Source organism: Phocoena sinus, chromosome X (genome assembly GCF_008692025.1).
Source record: "Phocoena sinus isolate mPhoSin1 chromosome X, mPhoSin1.pri, whole genome shotgun sequence".
Classification (NCBI taxonomy): Eukaryota; Metazoa; Chordata; class Mammalia; order Artiodactyla; family Phocoenidae; genus Phocoena; species Phocoena sinus.
This window is the reverse complement of record NC_045784.1, coordinates 28,985,413-29,008,337: the sequence shown is the minus strand read 5'-3', so window position 1 is coordinate 29,008,337 and position 22,925 is coordinate 28,985,413. Positions and strand designations below refer to the sequence as shown.

The window sequence follows — 22,925 nt, the reverse complement described above, 5'->3', positions numbered from 1 at the left end:
CGAGTTCCTGGATCATCTTCACTACCATTATTCTGAATTCTTTTTCTGGAAGGTTGCCTATCTCCACTTCATTTAGTTGTTTTTCTGGGGTTTTACCTTGTTCCTTCAACTGGTACATAGCCCTCTGCCTTTTCATCTTGTCTGTCTTTCTGTGAATGTCGTTTTTGTTCCACTGGCTGCAGGATTGTAGTTCTTCTTGCTTCTGCTGTCTGCCCTCACTAGGTGTTCTTGTGTATATGAAGATAAATATATGACCTAAAACAGTGACAGTTGGCTTTCAGAATGTGCTTATTTGCAATATCATCACATTTTTCTTTTCTGTCATTTTTCGTGTTATCATAGGAAGACCTTGAGGTTTTTTTAGAATAAAGAAAATAATCATACATGAACTCCACTTGAGTAAGTTTCGTCACACATCTTTTATAAGAACCTAAGCATGTACAATGTGTAATGCATACAATTACATAGTTTAGATTGTTGTTAAATTTGCCATTTTTGTATTTTCTTCTCAGAGACTGCTGGCCTTCAATATGCACCATAGAATTTACAAAAACAAAGAAGAGAGTAATAAACTGAGTAAAATGAAGCTAACTATCTGGATAGATTACTGTGTAAAGTGCAGGAATAGAGGACCCTCCTAGATCAACCTAATGTGTGATTTCCAATTTTTTCTAAATAAATTTTATTGACTTATACATTTTAGTAGAAAATAACTAATTACCAAATAATATCTATATTTACCCATAAATTATGATGGTACTTGTGTCATACAGTCAAATATATATCTATATAAATTTGTAAGCATGTCTATTTGTTAATAGTAATGGCATTTTAAACCCAATGTGGTTTCCTCTTTTGTTTTAAGATTATATTTTTCTGTAACATATATTTATGTAACATTTATATAGGGTAGGTTTTGGAGGTAAATCAGAACCGAGTGAGCTGCGTGTGTGTGTGTGTGTGTTGGGAACATAAATTTAAAAATGGGAGTTTTAATTGGAATAAGAAATGAAGTTTGATGAAAAAAGTTGGTGTCTGGTAATTGAGAAATGTTTAAGAACCAGACATAATTCCCTGAATAATGGAGAGTTATAGCTTATTCAGAACATTCTACAGACACAAAAGCCAAATTTCAGAAAGAACCAAGGAGAGTGAGAGAGGAATATTTTAGGATGATTCACCATGATTAGTATTGATGCTAGGCTATTAACCGTTTTATACCTATCTACTTGTAGCTGAGGCTACTTTCCTAAGTTTTTTCTCATTCATGTACCTTCAACCACACTGGTGGATGTTTGCAATTCTCTGTTTTGGCTAAGTTGAGAAAACCTAAATAAATCCTATGGAAGGTGCTGTGTATATATTTTTCTCTCACTTGCCCACACACATTCTCCCTGTTTACGAGAACACATTTTTCTTAGCATTATAATGATTTTGGCCTTGACAGAATCTGTTCAAATTAATACAGTGTTCAGTAGCTCAATAACAGAACAGACTGTAGTTTTGCAATTTCTGTTTTCAAATCATTTGAAGCAGAAAAATCTGACAGGGCATCATTATGGATCTTCAGTACAAGGTAAAGGTATTTGTTTCATTGCAAATAATTATTTGTAACTTCTTAATCAGTGGTTTTATCTTGCTTATTTTCTTGAAATTCAAAATAGCCCAAGGTTTTCAAAGTGGTCATATATACATGTTATGACTGTTAATTGCTATTATGATCATTTTGTTACCATTTTGTGTACACTTAATAAATGGCAGGAACATGTGGCAATTGCTTTGAAGACAGTGTGTATAATGTTTACCACCGATCAATCTTCCCACTTTACAGATTCAGTTAAATGATTTGCTGAAAGCACAAAGCTAGTAAGTGGCAGAGTAAAATGGAATCCAGGTATCTTGCATTCCTAAGCCTATAATTTAAAAATTATACCTTCTTGACTTTCTGTTAAAATTTATTTTTAATTTACAATGGTACTTAAATATTTTACATAATAATGTAGTATGTGAAGGTCAAACACTGATAGCTCCATCCATCAAGTATTTATTGATGATCTAATTTGTGTTAAGTACTAGGTGTTATTTGACTTACCCTCAGGGTCCTTGTGGACTGAGGAGACAGATACTCTTAGAACTGCTTTGAGACACAGTAGAACTAAGAAGTGTAATAGACATTCATACAAACCATTTGGAAGCACGAAGCACAGCTTCATAAATCTTGACTTAGCAGATTAGAGGAGGTACAGCTGAATGATGAACCCTGATGGGTAAATACGATTTTTCATAGGAGAATCTTCCCATAGAAAGGTCAGTCTCCTTTATGGAACCACATGAGAAAGACATAGAAGCATGACTCTTCAGTTGCACATGACATGTAGTGTGTATGGTGGTGGGGGAGGAGTAAGAGAGGCAACTGGAAAGGAAGGTTGAGGACAAATTGTGGATGATCCTAATATCATGCTAAGGGAGATATATTTTTTTGAGAAGCCCACTGGCAGGTTTTGAATATGGAGTTCTGTGTTTCAACCCAAGGATTTAAGGAGGTAACTCCAGAGGCATTTGGGCATTATAAGGATGGACAGAAAGTGTCATGCTGAATTGGAAGTGCCAGCGACACCTCTAGGCAGAGCTGTCTGACTATATTTGGAAATTGGGGTTTATTCTCAAGGTGTCAGTTAAGACCAGTGACACAGACATACAACATAGGGGCTAGGATGGAAAGAGATAACAGAGCAATGCATAAGAGTATATGAAATTTCATAGAGAGAAAAAGTACAATAAAGTTTGAAGCGGTTCAGTAATATAATATTTGAGATGATATATTTAAGCAGGCAAACTAAAAGCAACCTGAGTTGGTGCAGGTGGGACTAGGGGGAGGGATAGTTAGGTGTGATTATAGAACTTCCTCAGAAGAGTACTAGAACACAGATGATTTTTTAAAAAAGCTTTGAGGGACTTCCCTGGTGGCCCAGTGGTTAAGAATCTGCCTGCCAATGCAGGGGACGCGGGTTCGAGCCCTGGTCCGGGAAGATCCCACATGCCCCAGAGCAACTAAGCCCATGTACCACAACTACTGAACCTGCACTCTGTAGCTCACGAGCCACAACTACTGAGCCCTGCACCCCACAACTACTGAAGCCCGTGTGCCTAGAGCCCATGCTCTGCAACAAAGACAAGCCACTGCTATGAGAAGCCCGCGCACCGCTACGAAGAGTAGCCCCTGCTTGCCGCAACTAGAGAAAGCCCACGCGCAGCAATGAAGACCCAACACAGCCCAAAATAAAATAAATAAGTAAATAAATTTATTTAGGAAAAAAAAACTGAGGAAGATGCTCATGTTCAACAGTGTCAAATGCTCTAATGGAATTGAAGAGGGTGCCATTGGGGGAGAAGCACTGGGTGTGATGTTTTAGATGTCGACTTGGAAGCTTTGAGAAGGCTGTTTCCTTAGAGGGTGGGAAACAAAAACGATTGCGTAGGTTAAAGGTTGAAGACAGCAAATTGGAAGCAGGAAAGTGGAGTAATCTATTCAGAAGTTCAGTGATGAAAGCAAGGAGGAGATGGAATAATAGACTGGAGAGTGATAGTATTGGACAGTTGTGTTTTAGATTGGGAGAGATTTAAGCACTTTTTTTTTAATTCTATTTTTGGCTGCATCGGGTCTTCGTTGCTGCACGAGGGCTTTCTCTAGTTGCAGCGAGTGGGGGCTACTCTTTGTGCAGTGCATGAGCTTCTCATTGTAGTGGCTTGTTGAGGAGCAGTGGCTTGTTGAGGAGCACTGGCTCTAGGAGCATGGGCTTCAGTAGTTGCGGCGTGTGGGCTCAGTAGTTGTGGCTCGTGGGCTCTAGAGCACAGGCTCAGTAGTTGTGGCACATGGGTTTAGTTGCTCTGTGTCATGTGGGATCTTCCCGGACCAGGGCTCGAACCCGTGTCCCCTGCATTGGCAGGTGGATTCTTAACCACTGTGCCACCAGGGAAGCCCTGAGCAAGGGTTTTGGTATACTCTGCAGTAGTATACTATGTGGTAGGAATCTATAGTACACTATGTATACTGTACTATGTGCTATATGTAATATGTGGTATAAATGTATAGTCCTTGCTATTGTGGAAAAACGGGCACATACAAAATTGACATGAACATTCATGATGCATCTTCAATAACGAGTTTTTGTTCCATTAGTATTTAACTAATACAATTCCTTTTTTAATAAGCAATTATTATTAGTATTTATTCCTGCTTAATCCTTTTCAATGCCTTTAAGTCTCAGTGTGTCTCTTCCCTTTATTAAGAAATAATCTTTCACGTTCGAGTTTTGTCAGAGAGCAAGTTGGCATAGAGCATAGACCATGACATAGCTGGAACGTTTTAACATGATTTGATTTTATAAAACACGATGCGGTAAGGATCAAACAGTTCTTTATTTTAAAACATTCGCTGCTGGAAATCTGTTATTGATGCAAAAGCTTACTGATCAGTAGGACTCTGTCCCCTGAGGCCAAGTTTTTAAGCACTTTCTACAGCTTATTGTAAATAATGCAGAGGGGCAATGGGACCCTTTAAACCCAATTCAAGAAACAAGCCTTCTGAAAAACATGGTCTCCCACAGTCAAGCATTGCAGCAACTTTCCTATTTAGAAAAATGCCAATGAATGTTCTGAGTTTTGATAGCTAGTTCTTACATGCGTAAAGCTGAGGGAAAAGAAAACATTCTTGACTCACAATCCACAAAATTAATGTGCATATGATCATATCAGTATATGAATTGTGAATGTTTAACGATTAAATGTGATTCAAAAATAAAAGGTGACAGTAACCAGGGATCAGTTCTTAGACCACATTCATTTCCCTGATGATCTCATCTAGTATCTTGATATCAAATACCATCTGTAGGTTGATTGCCTGCCAAATGTTTCCCCTGGCTCAGAACTTTCTGCTCAACTCCAAACTTAGGCGCACAATTCAAGTACTCACTCCTAGTCAATTCAAATTGAACATGTTCAAAACTGAACCGACTAACCCCCGATTCTGCTTCATCAGCAGCCCTTTCTGTCACAGTAAGTAGCAGCTCCACACTTTCAGTTGCTGTAGCTAAATACTTAGTCTCCCTTTTTCTCGCACCTTATATTGGTCAGAAAATTATGCCAGGTCACCATGACCAATCTGTATCCAGAATCTGGCCCCAACCTCATATCCGATCTGGATTATTGAAATAGCCTTTTCAGCTGGTCTGCTAACTTTGGCCCTTCCCTTACCTACATCCACTTTGTCTGCCATATGGTCCTCTTAAAATGTAAGTCAGATCATATCACACTGCTGCTGAAAATCCTCCAATGGCTTGCCACCCACTCGGAGTAGCCCCTCTGTGTTCTGAGCCCATACACAGTCACCTCCCTCTCCCCCTTCATTCCTTCTGTGGCCTTGTCTTCCACAATTATTGCCTTCTCTCATTCCACTGAAACCATCCTGACCTCCATGCCTTTGCCTCTAAGCACATGTCCCCCACATAGTCACATGACTACCTCTGTTTCACATCTTTAAGTCTTTTTCTCAAATGATGCTCACTCAGTGATATTTTCCCTGACCTTCCTAAATTAAATCCACAGTGTCCCCTTTCTTCTTCTCGCATTATTTTTCTCCATAGCACTTACCAGCTTCAAATTTACTTATTTAATTTGTTTAGTATGCCTCCCCTAATAGGATTAGTTCCACAAAGATGTGGGTTTTTGTCTGTTTTGTGTATGGCTGTATCGTCGTTGCCTAGAACAGTGCCTGGCTCTTGGTAGTTGCTCAATAAATATTTGTTGAAGAATCACTAATATGTGGTAGAGCCAGAATTTCATATGCTTTCAGAGCCCTTCTCTACAAAATAAATAAAGGTGTGATGTATTGAATGTATACAATATTTTTTTCTAATTGTTTCTGTACCTGGCAAGTCTGCAATTATAACAACTTTATGACAAATCATAAAGTTTTCAGTATTATTAGTTCAGTTGTCCCTAGAAAGGCTAGACAAAGATAGATTTACCGATTCATTGTGAGTATCTTACATACTTATTAAAAAGTAGAATAATAATGGATGTAACATTACTATTTCCATGTTTAAGGATATATTACCTATAATGAATAGATAATAAAAGAGATTTAATTTTCTGAGTTCCTTATTTCTTCCCAAAACAAGGATATACATGTGTGTGTATAGTTTCTAGGTTATGATTGAAGCATTTCATTATAATTAAGCGTTTTTTATTCTAGTTATAAAAATACCCACGTCTACCTTTTTTGGGTAATCTTTTGAAAAAAATTCCTTTTCTGAGAGGCAGTAAAATACACTTTGGCTTGATCAGATAATTCCTGTAAAAGAAAAACACTTTGAATTTTAAATCTGTTGATTTTACACATGAAGATTTTTTTTAAATACCATATTTGTGACTTAGAATTCATACTGTTGTCTCATGAACTTTGATATGAATTCAGTTATGCATTTGTATACATTGTTCATGCTGTATTTGGGTGATATGTGCTGCCTCCTGAGAAGGTTCAGTTTCATTAAGAAGGTCTATATTAATATTGTCAGCACTTTTATATTTCATTAAACCCATGTTTTACTGGTCCTTAAATAGTGATAATTGGATAAAGAAAGTTAAGGAAGCGAGTCAGTCATAAGAAGTCGTGTGTGTGATGAATAGAAACATCTTTTCTATATGTTTTATTTCTAATGATGTAAAGATAATGTTACATCATTGCAATAACCCTTATATATATCGATACATTATACATTTTAAAGATTTTTTCTATGTCATTTCCTATTTTATGTAACATTTTCTGAACCATGCACTGGATTCCTTTATTATTTTAGCCTATATTTGCTTTGTAGACATTTGCAGTGCTAAAGAAAAATTGATACTTGTCCTGTGGAAAAATGTGTGCCTATGTATTTGTCATAAAGCTATTAGATTCCACAAGAACCCAAGGCAAACTCAATTAGCCATCAGGTGTAATTGTGCTTTAGTGCAAATAGTTTTCTTTCCCTAGAGGACAGTCAGGGAGGCTGGTGGCATCAAATGCACAGGCAAGCCTAAAACCAAACAAGGAGCTTTATAGTTTTGTCTACCCCGCATACTCTTTTCTACCTAAGTAACTATTGAGTCATAAATCTTCTTTTGGAAAGCTGATTGTCAGTTTCTTTTCTTCACACTGAAAAATGGTCAATATATCGGCAATGAGTGTTATGTATTGCTCACTGGCAAGTGATATCTCTAAAGGTGGCCTATTATATGCTAAAAACAAAAGGCTTTGAATCCTGTAGGATGCCAAAACCTCCAGTCAATTTAGTCAATATTTCAGACAGTACAGTTGGAAAAAATCAGTCAAGGCAAATTGCCATTGTATACCTTAAATATCTTTGTGGATCCCATTTTGGTTAATTTTTCTAGCATTTCTAAATGTTTTGCTGTATATGCTGCTGACAAGGAGCAAATTTAATTATTTTGAATTTCAGCAGCCTTTCCTTCCTTAGCCTTAACTTTCTTGTTGAGGTGCTAATGAGCTGTGAAAAGGCCAAATGGAAGAGAAATAAGAGCTCGAGGTAATCCATACTCTGATAAACTACTCCCATGATAATTGACAGTTTGTGGTTCTTCTGGGACAGTGGGAGAAATAAGCAATGTTGGCCAAGTATGTGGAGCAACTTGTGCTAATAACATTGTAAAAGAAGTTTACAAGGCAATCACGATTCTTTTAAACAAATATCATGTGTGTACCTTCAGGCCTAGGCACAATTTGATTATCCAAAATGCTTTGTAGGTCAAATTGAGCTGCCTCCCAGGATTTCTAAATCAGGAGATTCTAAACATACTTGTGACTGTTTCCCTTCTGGCTTAAATGAATTTCCTTTTCCTGATTTATAGTTTCCCCAGAACAAAGACATATTTGACCTTCATTTTCTGCTCATTTGCAGGATTTTTAATTCATCTTCATGTTAAAGTTTTTAATTGCTGGCATATTTTAATACTCAAGGTTTAATTCATTGTTTTAATTTGTGTATGTGGCAATAATTCCGTTTCCTTCCTACTGTAATATGAAATAAGGCCAATATATTAAAAAATACCTTTTTATAGACTAAGTAGTGATTTTGTAGAAAATTTCCAAGGGTTATACAAATCAAGAAAATGATAACTGACTCTACACAAGAGTATTTTTAAAATACAATTGTCTTACGCTGTGTAAAAAAGAAGTGTGACACATTTAAAGGAGATAAGTGACAAAACTTTCAAAAGTTCCTGAAGCATTTATACATTCAATAACAGTAAAACTGTTTTTATCCAGGTTAAAACTCATATCACATTTTAAGGTTAAATTTGGGGAAGTTGCCAAAATAGATCAGTTTCAACAGAAATATAAAAGTACTCAGCGATAGATTGTGCCCTCTGGAAACGTCCCAGCTATTTTTCTAAGAGCCTTGTGGTTTGCTGGATTGCTGGTTTCACTACTTATGCGTCGCCATTTGATGACTTATCTCAGTTTGAATTGCCAAAGTCATGCTTCTAAAAATACACACAGCTCATTCAACTGTGTTTCCTCATAAAAATCATTTGCCATTTCAGCGAACATTGGTCCCCAAGTACAGGCGTTGCAAAGCATTTCTTGGAAATTAGAATGTGCTTAGCATTTTATATGCATCATTACATATAATCTTTTCAGCAGTCCTATGGAGATATATTATTATTTTCTTTGTTTTACAGATGGGGAAACTGAGACACAGAGAGGTTGAATAACTTATCCCAGGTCAGCTAGATAGTAAACTGGTTTTTAAAAAATATTTCTGTATGGAGTCGTGTCAAGCCTATCACTCTCTGTTTTATTATGTCAATTTCTATTACTAGAGATGAGTTTCCAGACATTTGTCCTGGACATTGCAGGACTAACACATATACTTATTTGTCTTCCCCCATTACTTTACTCTTCTGCTGTCTACTCCTTCACCTTTATGCATTAGCAACATCTTCAAGGAACAAAGGTGACAATATCTAGTAATTCTTCGTGCAAAAGGGTAGTAATTAAGCCTTTGAAGTATGTGGGTAATGTTGAATAAATTTTAGTGTTCTTAATTTTGAAAACAACCAGAATTGTTTCATCCATCCATTGTTATGCCTCTCATCTGAATCATTATTTGCCCAATGTACTGCAAGCATAAACTACTTTTATAAAGACAGAAATTAAAATAAGATCAAAGCATAGGAAAACAATTATTTCCAGTTGATCCTAGCATCTCCATTCATGACATGATTGGTGTCTCTTTCTTATGCATAGATATTTTTCTATAAGAAGCAAAGATCAAGTTTCCTAGAAAATTTTCTTTGCCATAATATGTATGAACTAGCGACAAGCTAAAGTGAAATATGTAATGCTATGACAATGAATACATATTTTGGGAAACTAAAACCAGAAGCATAAGCCTATGTGTCCTTGTTTGTTTCCAAATTCTCTTTCAAAGATGGACAAAAAAATAAATAAATAAAAGAATATGTGTTTTTCCAAGGGTTTTATTGCAAATGTGCAAATGTGGAATTCAAGCAAATTTCTTTTTTCATGGGTTTACCTGAAATTCTAGAACCATTTCCAGTTTTGTTCCATGAGCTATAAATATTTTTTTCATCTTGATCCGGAACATATATACATATACATTTATACATAGACACACACATATATATATATACATATCTGAAACAAAAATTCACTAAATAATCTAGTCCTTAATATAAATTACACAGACTGGTATTTTTATTCTATTTAATTTTAAATAGAATATTCCTGGTCATGACCCACTAAAATGATTTCATGAATCACTGATGGATCATGACTTACAAATTTGAAAAACAGTGGTCTAGACAGAGAAAAAATTACTCAGAGTCTAGCTGACAATTTTGACCATAATCATGTATATATGTAGAGCTGATTTATGGATATAAATAATGATTAATTGAGTTACTTATGTAATTTTACATAGCTTATTCATGTTTGAATTTACCTTTAATATAGCTGTCTTTGCAAAGTTTTTGTTTTATGAACATCCTCAGACAAAACTTTTAGATTCAGAATTTATGAGTGCTAGACAGCATGTCCTAAAGTATAAAGATTTGCCTTCTAAAATTTTCTCTGAAAATTCAAGCCTCTGTAAATATCAGTAAGTCATGAGCTGTTTACTTTTTTAATCCAAATTGTACAGTAGTAAAATATAGTATTGTGTTACTTGAGTAATAGTGTTGTTTACAATTTATCATTTGCAAAAGATTATTTGAACTCAAGATTGTTAATAATTTTTAGAACTTTTAAATAGGAACTAGATTGAGGTTCAGGTTCAGAAAGGTTTGATTTAATTGATGCTTGCTCTTAGAAGTTTCCTGGGTCATTTTTTCTATAGGAATTATCTAGCCCTTGAAATCTGGACAGTGACTTAAGAAGGTAACCTTGGAGCAGGTTGTGTTTCAAAATGGTTCTTATGTGTAGAAGAATCGAATAATAATTAATAGCTATCGCCTACTGTATTGGGTTCTTGCACAAGATCAGGTATTCTGCCAAACACTTTATATACTCTCCTTTAATTCTTACGGCAATCTTAGGAAAGTATTATTGTTCTCATTTTACATAGGAGGAAGCTAAGGCTAATGATGGGGCTAAGTGACTTTACCAGGGTGACAAGATTCAAACACTGATTGTTTGCCTCCAAAGCCCCTGGGTTTTATAACCACTTTTTATTGTACATAATAAATGTCCCATCTCTTCTCACCCATAACCCAGGGAAGGCAAAATATCCAGGAGTGGACTGTACTTTTTTTCCACCTACATACAGGGCTGGCTAGCAATTTGTACAGCCCAGTGAAAAATGAAATACGGAGCCCCTTGTTCAAAACTGCAGGAAGGAAAGTGCTGTTAAAATTACTAAAATATAAAGCTGTTTACTTTATTCTATGGTCTTTCTCTCAACTTGCCATCGTGTTTATTTGCTATTTGACATCATACTGAATAAAGAAAATTAAAATTTTAAAGTATTAGCATGAGTTTTACTGCCCATTGTTATATTGTGCAACTGCAGTTGTAAATGCAAATATAAGATCGTTTAACTCAAGCAGAATCACCAGCATCGCACTATTCGTATTTCAGAGCTTGTGCATGCATATGTATTTCATTCTTAACATGGAAACATTGTACAACTAAGCTGTTTTTATTTCACTTCTTGATAGGTGTAAGTTCTACCCATGTCCTGTGCCTTCAGCTTACTGATGAGTTAAGGAAGGAGTGAAAGGAAAGGAACCATCTTGCCCTATCTTTCCCTTTCTTTCTCTGTCATCAGTTTCAGTATAAATGGTTGGCTAATACAGGAAAGAAATAAGAGTAAGAAAGGATATGATAGGGTTCTTTGATTGTTCATGTTTTCTTAGGATTGCCTTCTTTCTGCATTGGAAGCAAGTTTCCATTCAAACTGAGCATGACTTCCTGGGGCTGTCAGTGCCCCTCTCATTCAGTCATAGTTACCTTCCGCTCACTTTGAGTCTGCTCAACTCCCACATGTCATGGGTCCACCAGAAATCTAGGCTCATGGGACATCAGAAGCACTATATGCAAATGGGACAAACACACCTATTGTACTTATCTCCTGTGCTCACATGCATACTTCATCACCCCATTGGACTTCACTTACAAAATCCAAGTTCAAAGATAAAATTATTAAGAATTTTAAGACGGCAATGTCAAAAAGCAGATAAAACAAGCAAGGGGTCATTCTGAGTCTTGGGCACTGTAAAACTGCTCAGGTTGCCCAACCATGAAGCTGGTTCTGTCTACACACATCCCCCAGGCTACGTTTTTGTGACTTTTTTCCTCTTAATGATGACTTTTATACTTATTATTTATAGTATTTAGGGTTAGAGAGAAGGGATACACCATGAAACTTGTTCTAACCCCTCATCCCTTCAGAACTTGCCTTGACCTTGGGAAGGGCCAGTGCGACTAGCCCTCTTGGGGCATTTATGCTCTGTTTGAGATACTGGAGTTGGGTGATTTTGACTTAACAGGATGACATTATTTCTGCCAGTTCTCTAGAAATAGATTAAGAGTGCATCATTTGATGAAAATATTACACCAAAGACTGCCACTATGCTTTTTCATCCTAAAGGACTTAATAGAGAAATTTATCATATTAAAGTTTCAAAATTGGAGCATTTATCAGAAGAGCACAGTTAAGTTGGTGCTAGCAGCTCAGTGGGATAAGGCCCAGAATTGCTGGGGACTGGAAATTCAAGGCAGGCATGGCAGGGAAGAACCATCAAAAGGATGAATTTTTCTCTAGGCAAGGTCAATGAACCCTGCCCCCCGCCACACACACACACCCCGCCCCAAGTAGTTTCTGATTGTTTTACAATGTCGTTTGTTTCCTTTGCAAAATCCTGTTTGTTAGGGCCCAGTGTTTGCTTGCTCTCTTTATAGGGTGTTCAGAAGATTTCTCTCTAAATATTTCTCTAATATTTTTGCTCTGACTTCTTCAACTATTTTCCTGTGTCCCTTACCTCAGCAGGAAACCCTCTTGAGTGTGGGCCTTCTCAGGATTTCTAAAGCCCAGCAACCTGCCATGAGTGCAGTTGGCCTAAAGAAAAATTTATGCATATTTTATTTGTTCAAATTTTTGCTGTTGATAATTGCCTTCAGGTTAAAGCAGCAGGCACATAGCTTACCCCAAGAGCTCTCTCCCATCACTTGGTATGGTACTGGTACCATAGCTGTACTGAGTACAGCTCCTGAATCTCTGCAAATACACAGACAGGTTTAGAGGTCAATATTCCATCCTAGAAGCTACCGTCAGCTCTACAGGTGATTCTCTTGAGGTCTCCGTTACTTGGCTTGAGGTGGTGGAAGGTATGGACGTGCATCGCACTCCAGGGGAATCCTTTCTCACCAGATTTCTCCAGTCTCCTTGTTTCCTCTTACACACCTTTGAGCTAGGCAGTGGATTAAGGGTGGTGGGACAGTTTTGTGGTCCCTTCTTAGCAATTCCTTCATAGGTGGCCTGGATCTTCTCTTTAGAATTATGAACACTTTGTTACCATTGATCTCAGCTTTAGGATCCAAGGAGAAATTACAAGACAACTGTTGGGAATCTCAGTTAACATCCTGCTAAATAAATCTGGTACCAAATACTTCATATTTTGCTTTGCCTAAGATAATGTCTTGTTATTTAAACCATGGCCTTTTGGAAATAAAGGCTTAAACTCACAGAAGTCGTTATACTGTTAGAAATTTAAGATGTGTGAATGAGGTTATTTCTTTTTAAATTTTACCTTTCCCCCACTTACTTTCATACTGATAACTTGTCTGTGAATTTTTAGAAATATTTTATTAGGGGATCTTGGGAAGAGATGTTTCCTTTAATGTTATTGCAAAAGTTATGTAAATATAATACCAATAATGTATATGTAAAGGATTGAAAATATGAACTAAAAAAATTTACCTATGGATGAAAATCCATGGCATTTAAAATACAACATGAAGAGATGGTGTACTAATTCACTCTTTATAGTAATCTAGAAGAGCTTTAATAAAATATTAATTTGAAGTGGATTCCAACTGCCATTTGAGAATTTGTGTGCATATTTGTGAGGACGTTAAAATGCAGGCTCGTTATTGTATGTTTCTGCTGTTCATGTCTCTGATAATGCAAGTGGACATTTCTAGCATTTTAAATATTTCATTTGATTTATCATTTAATGTACTGGAACAGTCTGCCAAGATACTAATTGTATAACACCCAATTTGTTTTATTGTTCAGCGTTTGGAAGCTCCTGAAGACAAGTCATTTGGCAGTTCATTGATGGAGACTGAAGTAAACCTGGACAGTTACCAGACAGCTTTAGAAGAAGTACTCTCATGGCTTCTTTCAGCTGAGGACACATTGCAAGCACAAGGAGAGATTTCTAATGATGTAGAAGAAGTGAAAGAACAATTTCATACTCATGAGGTAAAGCAAAATGTCGATTAATGGGGATTTCCCTGGTGGTCCAGTGGCTAAGACTCCCGGGTTCGATCCCTAGTCAGGGAACTAGATCCCACATGCTGCAACTGAGAGATCGCATGCCGCAACTAAGAGATCACATGCCACAACTAAAGATCCCGCATGCCACAACTGAAAATGATCCTGCGAGCCACAGCTAAGACTTGGTGCAGCCAAATAAATAAATAAATATTTTTTAAAAAAAAAAACATTGATTAATGAAACAAGGCATATGACTTACGATAAGTCTCTCTGTTTTCCTCAATTACTCTATAAGATCCTTGTGTTTTGATAATTTAGTGTTTATTTTGAGAAGGAAACAAGATAAATGTTCATGTGTTTGACATTCCAGTAGCCAGCTTTGGAAGTTGTCCTTTGAAGAATAACACTTGAAGATGCTGAGATTAGATTCTGCCAAAGACTCATATAGGAATATGAAAGGCCAACTCCCTTCTCTTGGGTCAAGGTGAATGCTGAGATAGAACTTACACTCCAGAGTACCTGTGGGGTATCAGGCTGAACTACCCTCAGTGGGAGACTTTTCCTGAGATGACACACTTACTTGGCTTCCTCCCCTCCCCAGTCCTGTTTCCTGCTTCTTTGGCTCCCTTGTAGATCTCTCCTGAGATCTCCTCCTTAATAAATCACTAGCACATAAGTCCTGATCTCAGGGTCTGCTTCTGCAGAAGTTGACCTAAGCTAGTAATTTTCCTTAATTCTTATTAAAAACAGTATTAAGTTTTCTTAAAAATTAAAATACTTTTACTGGGAATAAAGTTTAAATAGGCTACAAATTTAAAATAGCAAAAAAAAGAAAAAAAAGATTCAAAACCATAATGATTTCCCTACAGTGTCAACTCTTATCAACTTCTTTCCTTCTCAGGGGTACATGATGGATTTGACATCCCATCAGGGACGGGTTGGCAATGTTCTCCAATTGGGAAGTCAGCTGATTGGGGCAGGGAAGTTATCAGAAGACGAAGAAACTGAAGTTCAAGAACAAATGAATCTCCTAAATTCAAGATGGGAATGCCTCAGGGTAGCTAGCATGGAAAAACAAAGCAAGTAAGTCTGTTTTTAATTTCTAATAGCAAGTTTTAGAATCTTACTATTATTTTGATGCAGTTTCTTGTTTAAGTTAGGATTCTCAGTTCTTTCCTAAAGTATGCAGCTCTTCCTCAGGGGGCATTTTGTTTAGATTTTCATGTCTGTTATATTTTGGTTTTCACTTTTGTAATTGAAGTGGAGATATTGGAGAGAAGAACCACTATCTACAGAACTATACTTTAAAGGTTCCTAAAGTTGTTGTCATAGTTAATATTTTCCAAGTTTTCTCCAGAAATTAAAATGTGAATATAGAAGACGTGAAGTTTACACAGGAAATCATGCACATAAAATCACATATTAGGTACAGTTGACAGGAAACTTCTCTTCTGAAGGAAAAGCTCTTAAAATATTTTTCATATGTTTATGGAAATCCTCTTGAAAAAAGTTTCTCCTGTGTTTGGAAATCCTTCTTCAAGTACTTGCATGATTGTGAATTATCTTAAAAATATATATTGACTTAATCAAAAAAGAATTTTTGAGTCATTTCTGAAAATGACATATTTCTTATAAGGGTAACAAGTAGATCTCATCATTTTGAATGAGGTGCTTTGATTTACATTGTTAGGTGTGTGTATTCATGTAGAGCCTATTGAGACAAGATAGATTTATTTTTAAATGAAAAGAAATGAGGTGCCAGCTGTGGTTTTGAATACATTAAGCTAAAGAAATTGTCCAAGAGCTTTAAGTTCACTAAGCTATTATCTATGAAGATTAAAACCTTTAAAATAGCACCAAAGAAACTCATTAGATATGCTGGGAGGATTGTTATTACAGTACTAAATTATAGTGTGACAATAGGGAGGGGAAAAACACATTTTTTTTTTTACATCTTTATTGGAGTATAATTGTGTTACAATGGTGTGTTAGTTTTTGCTTTATAACAAAGTAACTCAGTTATACATATACATATGTTCCCATATCTCTTCCCTCTTGTGTCTCCCTCCCTCCCACCCTCCCTATCCCACCCCTCTAGGTGGTCACAAAGCACCAAGCTGATCTCCCTGTGCTATGCAGCTGCTTCCCACTAGCTATCTATTTTACGTTCGGTAGTGTATATATGTCCGTGCCACTCTCTCACTTTGTCATAGCTTACCCTTCCCCCTCCCCATATCCTCAAGTCCATTCTCTAGTAGGTCTGTGTCTTTATTCCCATCTTACGCCTAGGTTCTTCATGACATTTTTTTTTCTTAGATTCCATATATATGTGTTAGCATACGGTATTTGTCTTTCTCTTTCTGACTTACTTCACTCTGTATGACAGATTCCAAGTCCAACCACCTCACTAAAAATAACTCAATTTTGTTTCTTTTCATGGCTGAGTAATATTCCATTGTATATATGTGCCACATCTTCTTTATCCATTCATCCGATGATGGGCACTTAGGTTGCTTCCATGTCCTGGCTATTGTAAATAGAGCTGCAATGAACATTTTGGTACATGACACTTTTTGAATTATGGTTTTCTCAGGGTATATGCCCAGTAGTGGGATTGCTGGGTCATATGGTAGTTCTATTTGGAGTTTTTTAAGGAACCTTCATACTGTTCTCCATAGTGGCTGTACTAATTCACATTCCCACCAGCAGTGCAAGAGTGTTCCCTTTTCTCCACACCCTCTCCAGCATTTATTGTTTCTAGATTTTTTGAGGATGGCCATTCTGACCGGTGTGAGATGATATCTCATTGTAGTTTTGATTTGCATTTCTCTAATGATTAATGATGTTGAGCATTCTTTCATGTGTTTGTTGGCAGTCTGTATATCTTCTTTGGAGAAATGTCTGTTTAGCTCTTATGCCCATTTTTGGATTAGGTTGTTTGTTTTTTTGTTATTGAGCTGCATGAGCTGCTTGTAAATTTTGGAGATTAATCCTTTGTCAGTTGCTTCATTTGCAAATACTTTCTCCCATTCTGAGGGTTGTCTTTTGGTCTTGTTTATGGTTTCCTTTGCTGTGCAAAAGCTTTGCAGTTTCATTAGGTCCCATTTGTTTATTTTTGTTTTTATTTCCATTTCTCTAGGAGGTGGGTCAAAAAGGATCTTGCTGTGATTTATGTCATAGAGTGTTCTGCCTATGTTTTCCTCTAAGAGTTTGATAGTTTCTGGCCTTACATTTAGGTCTTTAATCCATTATGAGCTTATTTTTGTGTACGGTGCTAGGGAGTGTTCTAATCTCACTCTTTTACATGTACCTGTCCAGTTTTCCCAGCACCACTTATTGAAGAGGCTGTCCTTTCTCCACTGTACATTGCTGCCTCCTTTATCAAAGATAAGGTGACCATATGTGCATGGGTTTATCTCTGGGCTTTCTATCCTGTTCCATTGATCTATCTTTCTGTTTTTGTGCCAGTACCATAGTGTCTTGATTACTGTAGCTTTGTAGTATAGTCTGAAGTCAGGGAGCCTGCTTCCTCCAGCTCCGTTTTTCTTTCTCAAGATTGCTTTGGCTATTCGGGGTCTTTTGTGCTTCCATACAAATTGTGAACTTTTTTGTTCTAGTTCTGTGAAAAATGCCTTTGGTAATTTGATAGGGATTGCATTGAATCTGTAGATTGCTTTGGGTAGTAGAGTCATTTTCACAATGTTGATTCTTCCAATCCAAGAACATGGTATATCTCTCCATCTGTTTGTATCTACTTTAATTTCTTTCATCAGTGTCTTACGATTTTCTGCATACAGGTCTTTTGAATCCTTAGGTAGGTTTATTCCTAGATACTTTATTCTTTTCATTGCAGTGGTAAATGGAAGTGTTTTCTTAATTTCATTTTCAGATTTTTCATCATTAGTGTATAGGAATGCCAGAGATTTCTGTGCATTAATTTTGTATCCTGCTACTTTACCAAATTCATTCATTAGCTCTAGTAGTTTTCTGGTAGCATCTTTAGGATTCTCTGTGTATAGTATCATGCCATGTGCAGACAGTGACAGCTTTACTTCTTCCTTTCCAATTTGGATTCCTTTTATTTCCTTTTCTTCTGTGATTGCTGTGGCTAAAACTTCCAAAACTATGTTGAATAAGAGTGGTGAGAGTGGGCAACCTTGTCTTGTTCCTGATCTTAGTGGAAATGCTTTCAGTTTTTCACCATTGAGGACGATGTTGTCTGTGGGTTTGTCATATATGGTCTTTATTATGTTGAGGAAAGTTCCTGTATGCCTACTTTCTGCAGGGTTTTTATCATAAATGGGTGTTGAATTTTGTCAAAAGCTTTCTCTGCATCTATTGAGATGATCATCTGGTTTTTCTCCTTCCATTTGTTATTATGGTGTATCACGTTGATTGACTTGCATATATTGAAGAATCCTTGCATTTCTGGGATAAACCCCACTTGATCATGGTGTATGATCCTTTTAATATGCTGTTGGATTCTGTTTGCTAGTATTTTGTTCAGGATTTTTGCATCTATGTTCATCAGTGATATTGGCCTGTAGTTTTCTTTCTTTGTGACATCCTTGTCTGGTTTTGGTATCAGGGTGATGTTGGCCTCATAGAATGAGTTTGGGAGTGTTCCTCCCTCTGCTATATTTTGGGAGAGTTTGAGAAGGATAGGTGTTAGCTCTTCTCTAAATGTTTGATAGAATTCTCCTGTGAAGCCATCTGGTCCTGGGCTTTTGTTTGTTGGAAGATTTTTAATCACAGTTTCAATTTCATTGCTTTTGATTGGTCTGTTCATATTTTCTATTTCTTCCTGATTCAGTCTTGGCAGGTTGTGCAATTCTAAGAGCTTGTCCATTTCTTCCGGGTTGTCCATCTTATTGGCATAGAGTTGCTTGTAGTAATCTCTCATGATCCTTTGTATTTCTGCAGTGTCAGTTGTTACTTCTCCTTTTTCATTTCTAATTCTATTGATTTGAGTCTTCTCCCTTTTTTTCTTGATGAGTCTGGCTAATGGTTTATCAATTTTGTTTATCTTCTCAAAGAACCAGCTTTTAGTTTTATTGATCTTTGCTATCATTTCCTTCATTTCTTTTTCACTTATTTCTGATCTGATCTTTATGATTTCTTTCCTTCTGCTAACTTTGGGGTTGTTTTGTTCTTCTTTCTCTAATTGCTTTAGGTGCAAAGTTAGGTTGTTCGAGATGTTTCCTGTTTCTTAAGGTAGGATTGTATTGTCATAAACTTCCTTCTTAGAACTGCTTTTGCTGCATCCCATAGGTTTTGGGTCGTCGTGTCTCCATTATCATTTGTTTCTAGGTATTTTTTGATTTCTTCTTTGATTTCTTCAGTGATCACTTCGTTATTAAGTAGTGTATTGTTTAGCCTCCATGTGTTTGTATTTTTTACAGATCTTTTCCTGTAATTGATATCTAGTCTCATAGAGTTGTGGTCGGAAAAGATACTTGATATGATTTCAGTTTTCTTAAATTTACCAAGGCTTGATTTGTGACCCAAGATATGATCTGTCCTGGAGAATGTTCTATGAGCACTTGAGAAAAATGTGTATTCTGTGATTTTTGGATGGAATGTCCTATAAATATCAATTAAGTCCATCTTATTTAATTTATCATTTAAATCTTGTGTTTCCTTATTTATTTTCATTTTGGTTGATCTGTCCATTGGTGAAAGTGGGGTGTTAAAGTCCCCTACTATGAATGTGTTACTGTCGATTTCCCCCTTTTTTTAAAAAATTTTTTTTTTTGTGGTACGTGGGCCTCTCAGTGCTGTGCCCTCTCCCGTTGCGGAACACACGCTCCGGATGTGCAGGCTCAGCGGCCATGGCTCATGAGTCCAGCCGCTCCGCGGCATGTGGAATCCTCCTGGACCAGAGTATGAACCCGTGTCCCCTGCATCAGCAGGCGGACTCTTAACCACTGTGCCACCAGGGAAGCCCCTCTTTCCCCTTTTATGACTGTTACTATTTGCCTTATGTATTGAGGTGCTCCTGTGTTGGGTGCATAAATATTTACAATTGTTGTATCTTCTTGTTGGATTGATCCCTTGATCATTATGTAGTGTCCTTCTTTGTCTCTTGTAATAGTCTTTATTTTAAAGTCTATTTTGTCTGATATGAGAATTGCTACTCCAGCTTTCTTTTGGTTTCTATTTGCATGGAATATCTTTTTCCATCCCCTCACTTTCAGTCTTTATGTGTCCCTAGGTCTGAAGTGTGTCTCTTGTAGACAGCATATATATGGGTCTTGCTTTTATATCCATTCAGCCAGTCTGTGTCTTTTGGTGGGAACATTTAATCCATTTACATCTAGCGTAGTTATGGATATGTACGTTCCTATTCCCATTTTCTTAATTGTTTTGGGTTTGTTATTGTAGGTGTTTTCCTTCTCTTGTGTTTCTTGCCTATAGAAGTTCCTTTAGCATTTTTTGTAAAGCTGGTTTGGTGGTGCTGAAGTCTCTCAGCTTTTGCTTGTCTGTAAAGGTTTTAATTTCTCCATCAAATCTGAATGAGATCCTTACTGGGTAGAGTAATCTTGGTTGTAGGTTTTTCTCCTTCATCACTTTAAATATGTCCTGCCAGTACCTTCTGACTTGCAGAGTTTCTGCTGCAAGATTAGCTGTTAACGTTAATGGGGATTTCCTTGTGTGTTATTTGTTGTTTTTCCCTTGCTGCTTTTAATATGTTTTCTTTGTATTTAATTTTTGACAGTTTGATTAATATGTGTCTTGGCATGTTTCTCCTTGGATTTATCCTGTATGGGACTCTCTGTGCTTCCTGGACTTGATTATTTCCTTTCCCATGTTAGGGAAGTTTTCAACTATAATCTCTTCAGATATTTTCTCAGTCCCTTTCTTTTTCTCTTCTTCTTTTGGGACCCCTATAATTCGAATGTTGGTGCATTTAATGTTGTCCCAGAGGTCTGTGTGACTGTTCTCAGTTGTTTTCATTCTTTTTTCTTTATTCTGCTCTGCAATAGTTATTTCCACTATTTTATCTTCCAGGTCACTTATCCATTCTTCTGCCTCAGTTATTCTAGTGATCCCTTCTAGAGTATTTTATATTTCATTTATTGTGTTGTTCATCTTTGCTTGTTTCCTCTTTAGTTCTTCTAGGTCCTTGTTAAATGTTTCTTGCATTTTCTCTATTCTGTTTCCAAGATTGTGGATCATCTTTACTATCATTATTCTGAATTCTTTTTCTGGTAGACTGCCTATTTCTTCTTCATTTGTTAGGTCTGGTAGGTTTTTATCTTGCTCCTCCATCTGCTGTGTGTTTTTCTGTCTTCTCATTTTGCTTATCTTACTGTGTTTGGGGTCTCCTTTTTGCAGGCTGCAGGTTTGTAGTTCCTGTTGTTTTTGGTGTCTGTCCCCAGTGGCTAAGGTTGGTTCAGTGGGTTGTGTAGGCTTCCTGGTGGAGGGGACTAGTGTCTGTGTTCGGGTGGATGAGGCTGAATCTTTCTGGTGGGCAGGTCCACGTCTTGTGGTGTGTTTTGGGGTGTCTGTGGCCTTATTAGGATTTTAGGCAGCCTCTCTGCTAATGGGTGGGGTTGTGTTCGTGTCTTGTTAGTTGTTTGGCATAGGGTGTCCAGCACTGTAGCTTGCTGGTCGTTGAGTGAAGCTGGGTGTTGGTGTTGAGTTGGAGATCTCTGGGAAATTTTCGCTGTTTGATATAACGTGGAGCTGGGAGGTCTCTTGTGGACCAGTGTCCTGAAGTTGGCTCTCCCACCTCAGAGGCAGAGCAGTCACTCCTGGCTGCAGCACCAAGAGTCTTTCATCCACACGGCTGCAGAGCTCCCTGAAGCTGCTGCCTGCTTGCTGCCTCTTGAGGTGTGGGGATGTCCCCTCGGATCCTGGTACTCGTGCAGCAGCTTTGCGTCACGAGCTTTCAGACTCTGAGCATCTTTTTTTTTTCCCCAAACTGGGTCCTGAAACCACCTGGAGTTCGAAAAACACATTTGTAAGCTCGTGTATTTTGAAAGAATAAATAAAGCATATATAAGATAGAATTTTCACGAATATTGTTGTTCTAAACCTGGAGATAGTAGTCTGTGCATGTTGACTTTTCCCCCAGCTGTGATCATTTTGACGATTGCAACTAACCCTAGATGTGAGAATTATAATAGCCATATTATAAGTATTAAGTTTCCCCCCCATGCCCAAGGCTCAACTAGTTTATGCCACCCATTTATTATTATAAATCATAAGATATAGAGCCTCCTACTTGTGGTCATGTGCCGTCGTTCTTCAGGTTGCAACTTTTGTTTGCACCTGTTTGTGCAACTTAAACAGAGCAACCTCAGATAAAATTTGGAAGTCTTTAAAATGAAACCACCTCCTTTACTGCCTTTCCCATAGTGGCACCATCCTGTTTTGCCATCCTCTTCTGGAGGTTAAATACTTCCATCGTTCCTCACTCTCTTTTTTCAATAGGACTAACAATATGGGATTAATTATTCATACTAACCGTTAATTAATTGCAGCTTGAGACTGAGTTGAGAAACGGTGAATTCAGCCTTAAGTTAAAATCCCAAGTTTTTAATCTGTTATTATAACATTTAAAAACAGGTTAATTTTTAAAAATTCCCCTGTTAAAGAGATATCTACCATTAGGTGATGGATGACAACACACACACACATACATGGATGACCATGTACACACACATATATGTGTAATTTCCTCACCCCCATCCTGCTGGAGGATGTAAAACCTGAAATAGCAATATTACTGAGCTAAGATTGACATCAAAGTATAGTTTGTCCTTAGGGAAGTTTGGGGGACTTCGGTTTGTATTTAAGCTTTTAGAATGATTAGCAAGAAGGTAAGGGCAGCCTCTTAGCTGGCATAGCTTTTGTTAAAACATAATAGAGATTTTAAAATGAGACACTAATACA

The 22,925-nt window shown here is 37.1% G+C and overlaps 1 protein-coding gene across 1 annotated transcript in view; it reads left to right on the top strand.

The window, feature by feature from the left end:
• Window positions 1-22,925, top strand: part of DMD (dystrophin) — a 2,099,690-nt gene that overhangs the window by 550,494 nt on the left and 1,526,271 nt on the right. The window contains exons 10-11 of the mRNA XM_032618871.1: window positions 13,821-14,009; window positions 14,926-15,107. Coding sequence (XP_032474762.1) covers window positions 13,821-14,009; window positions 14,926-15,107 — 371 coding nt within the window. The remainder of the gene's footprint in view (window positions 1-13,820; window positions 14,010-14,925; window positions 15,108-22,925) is intronic.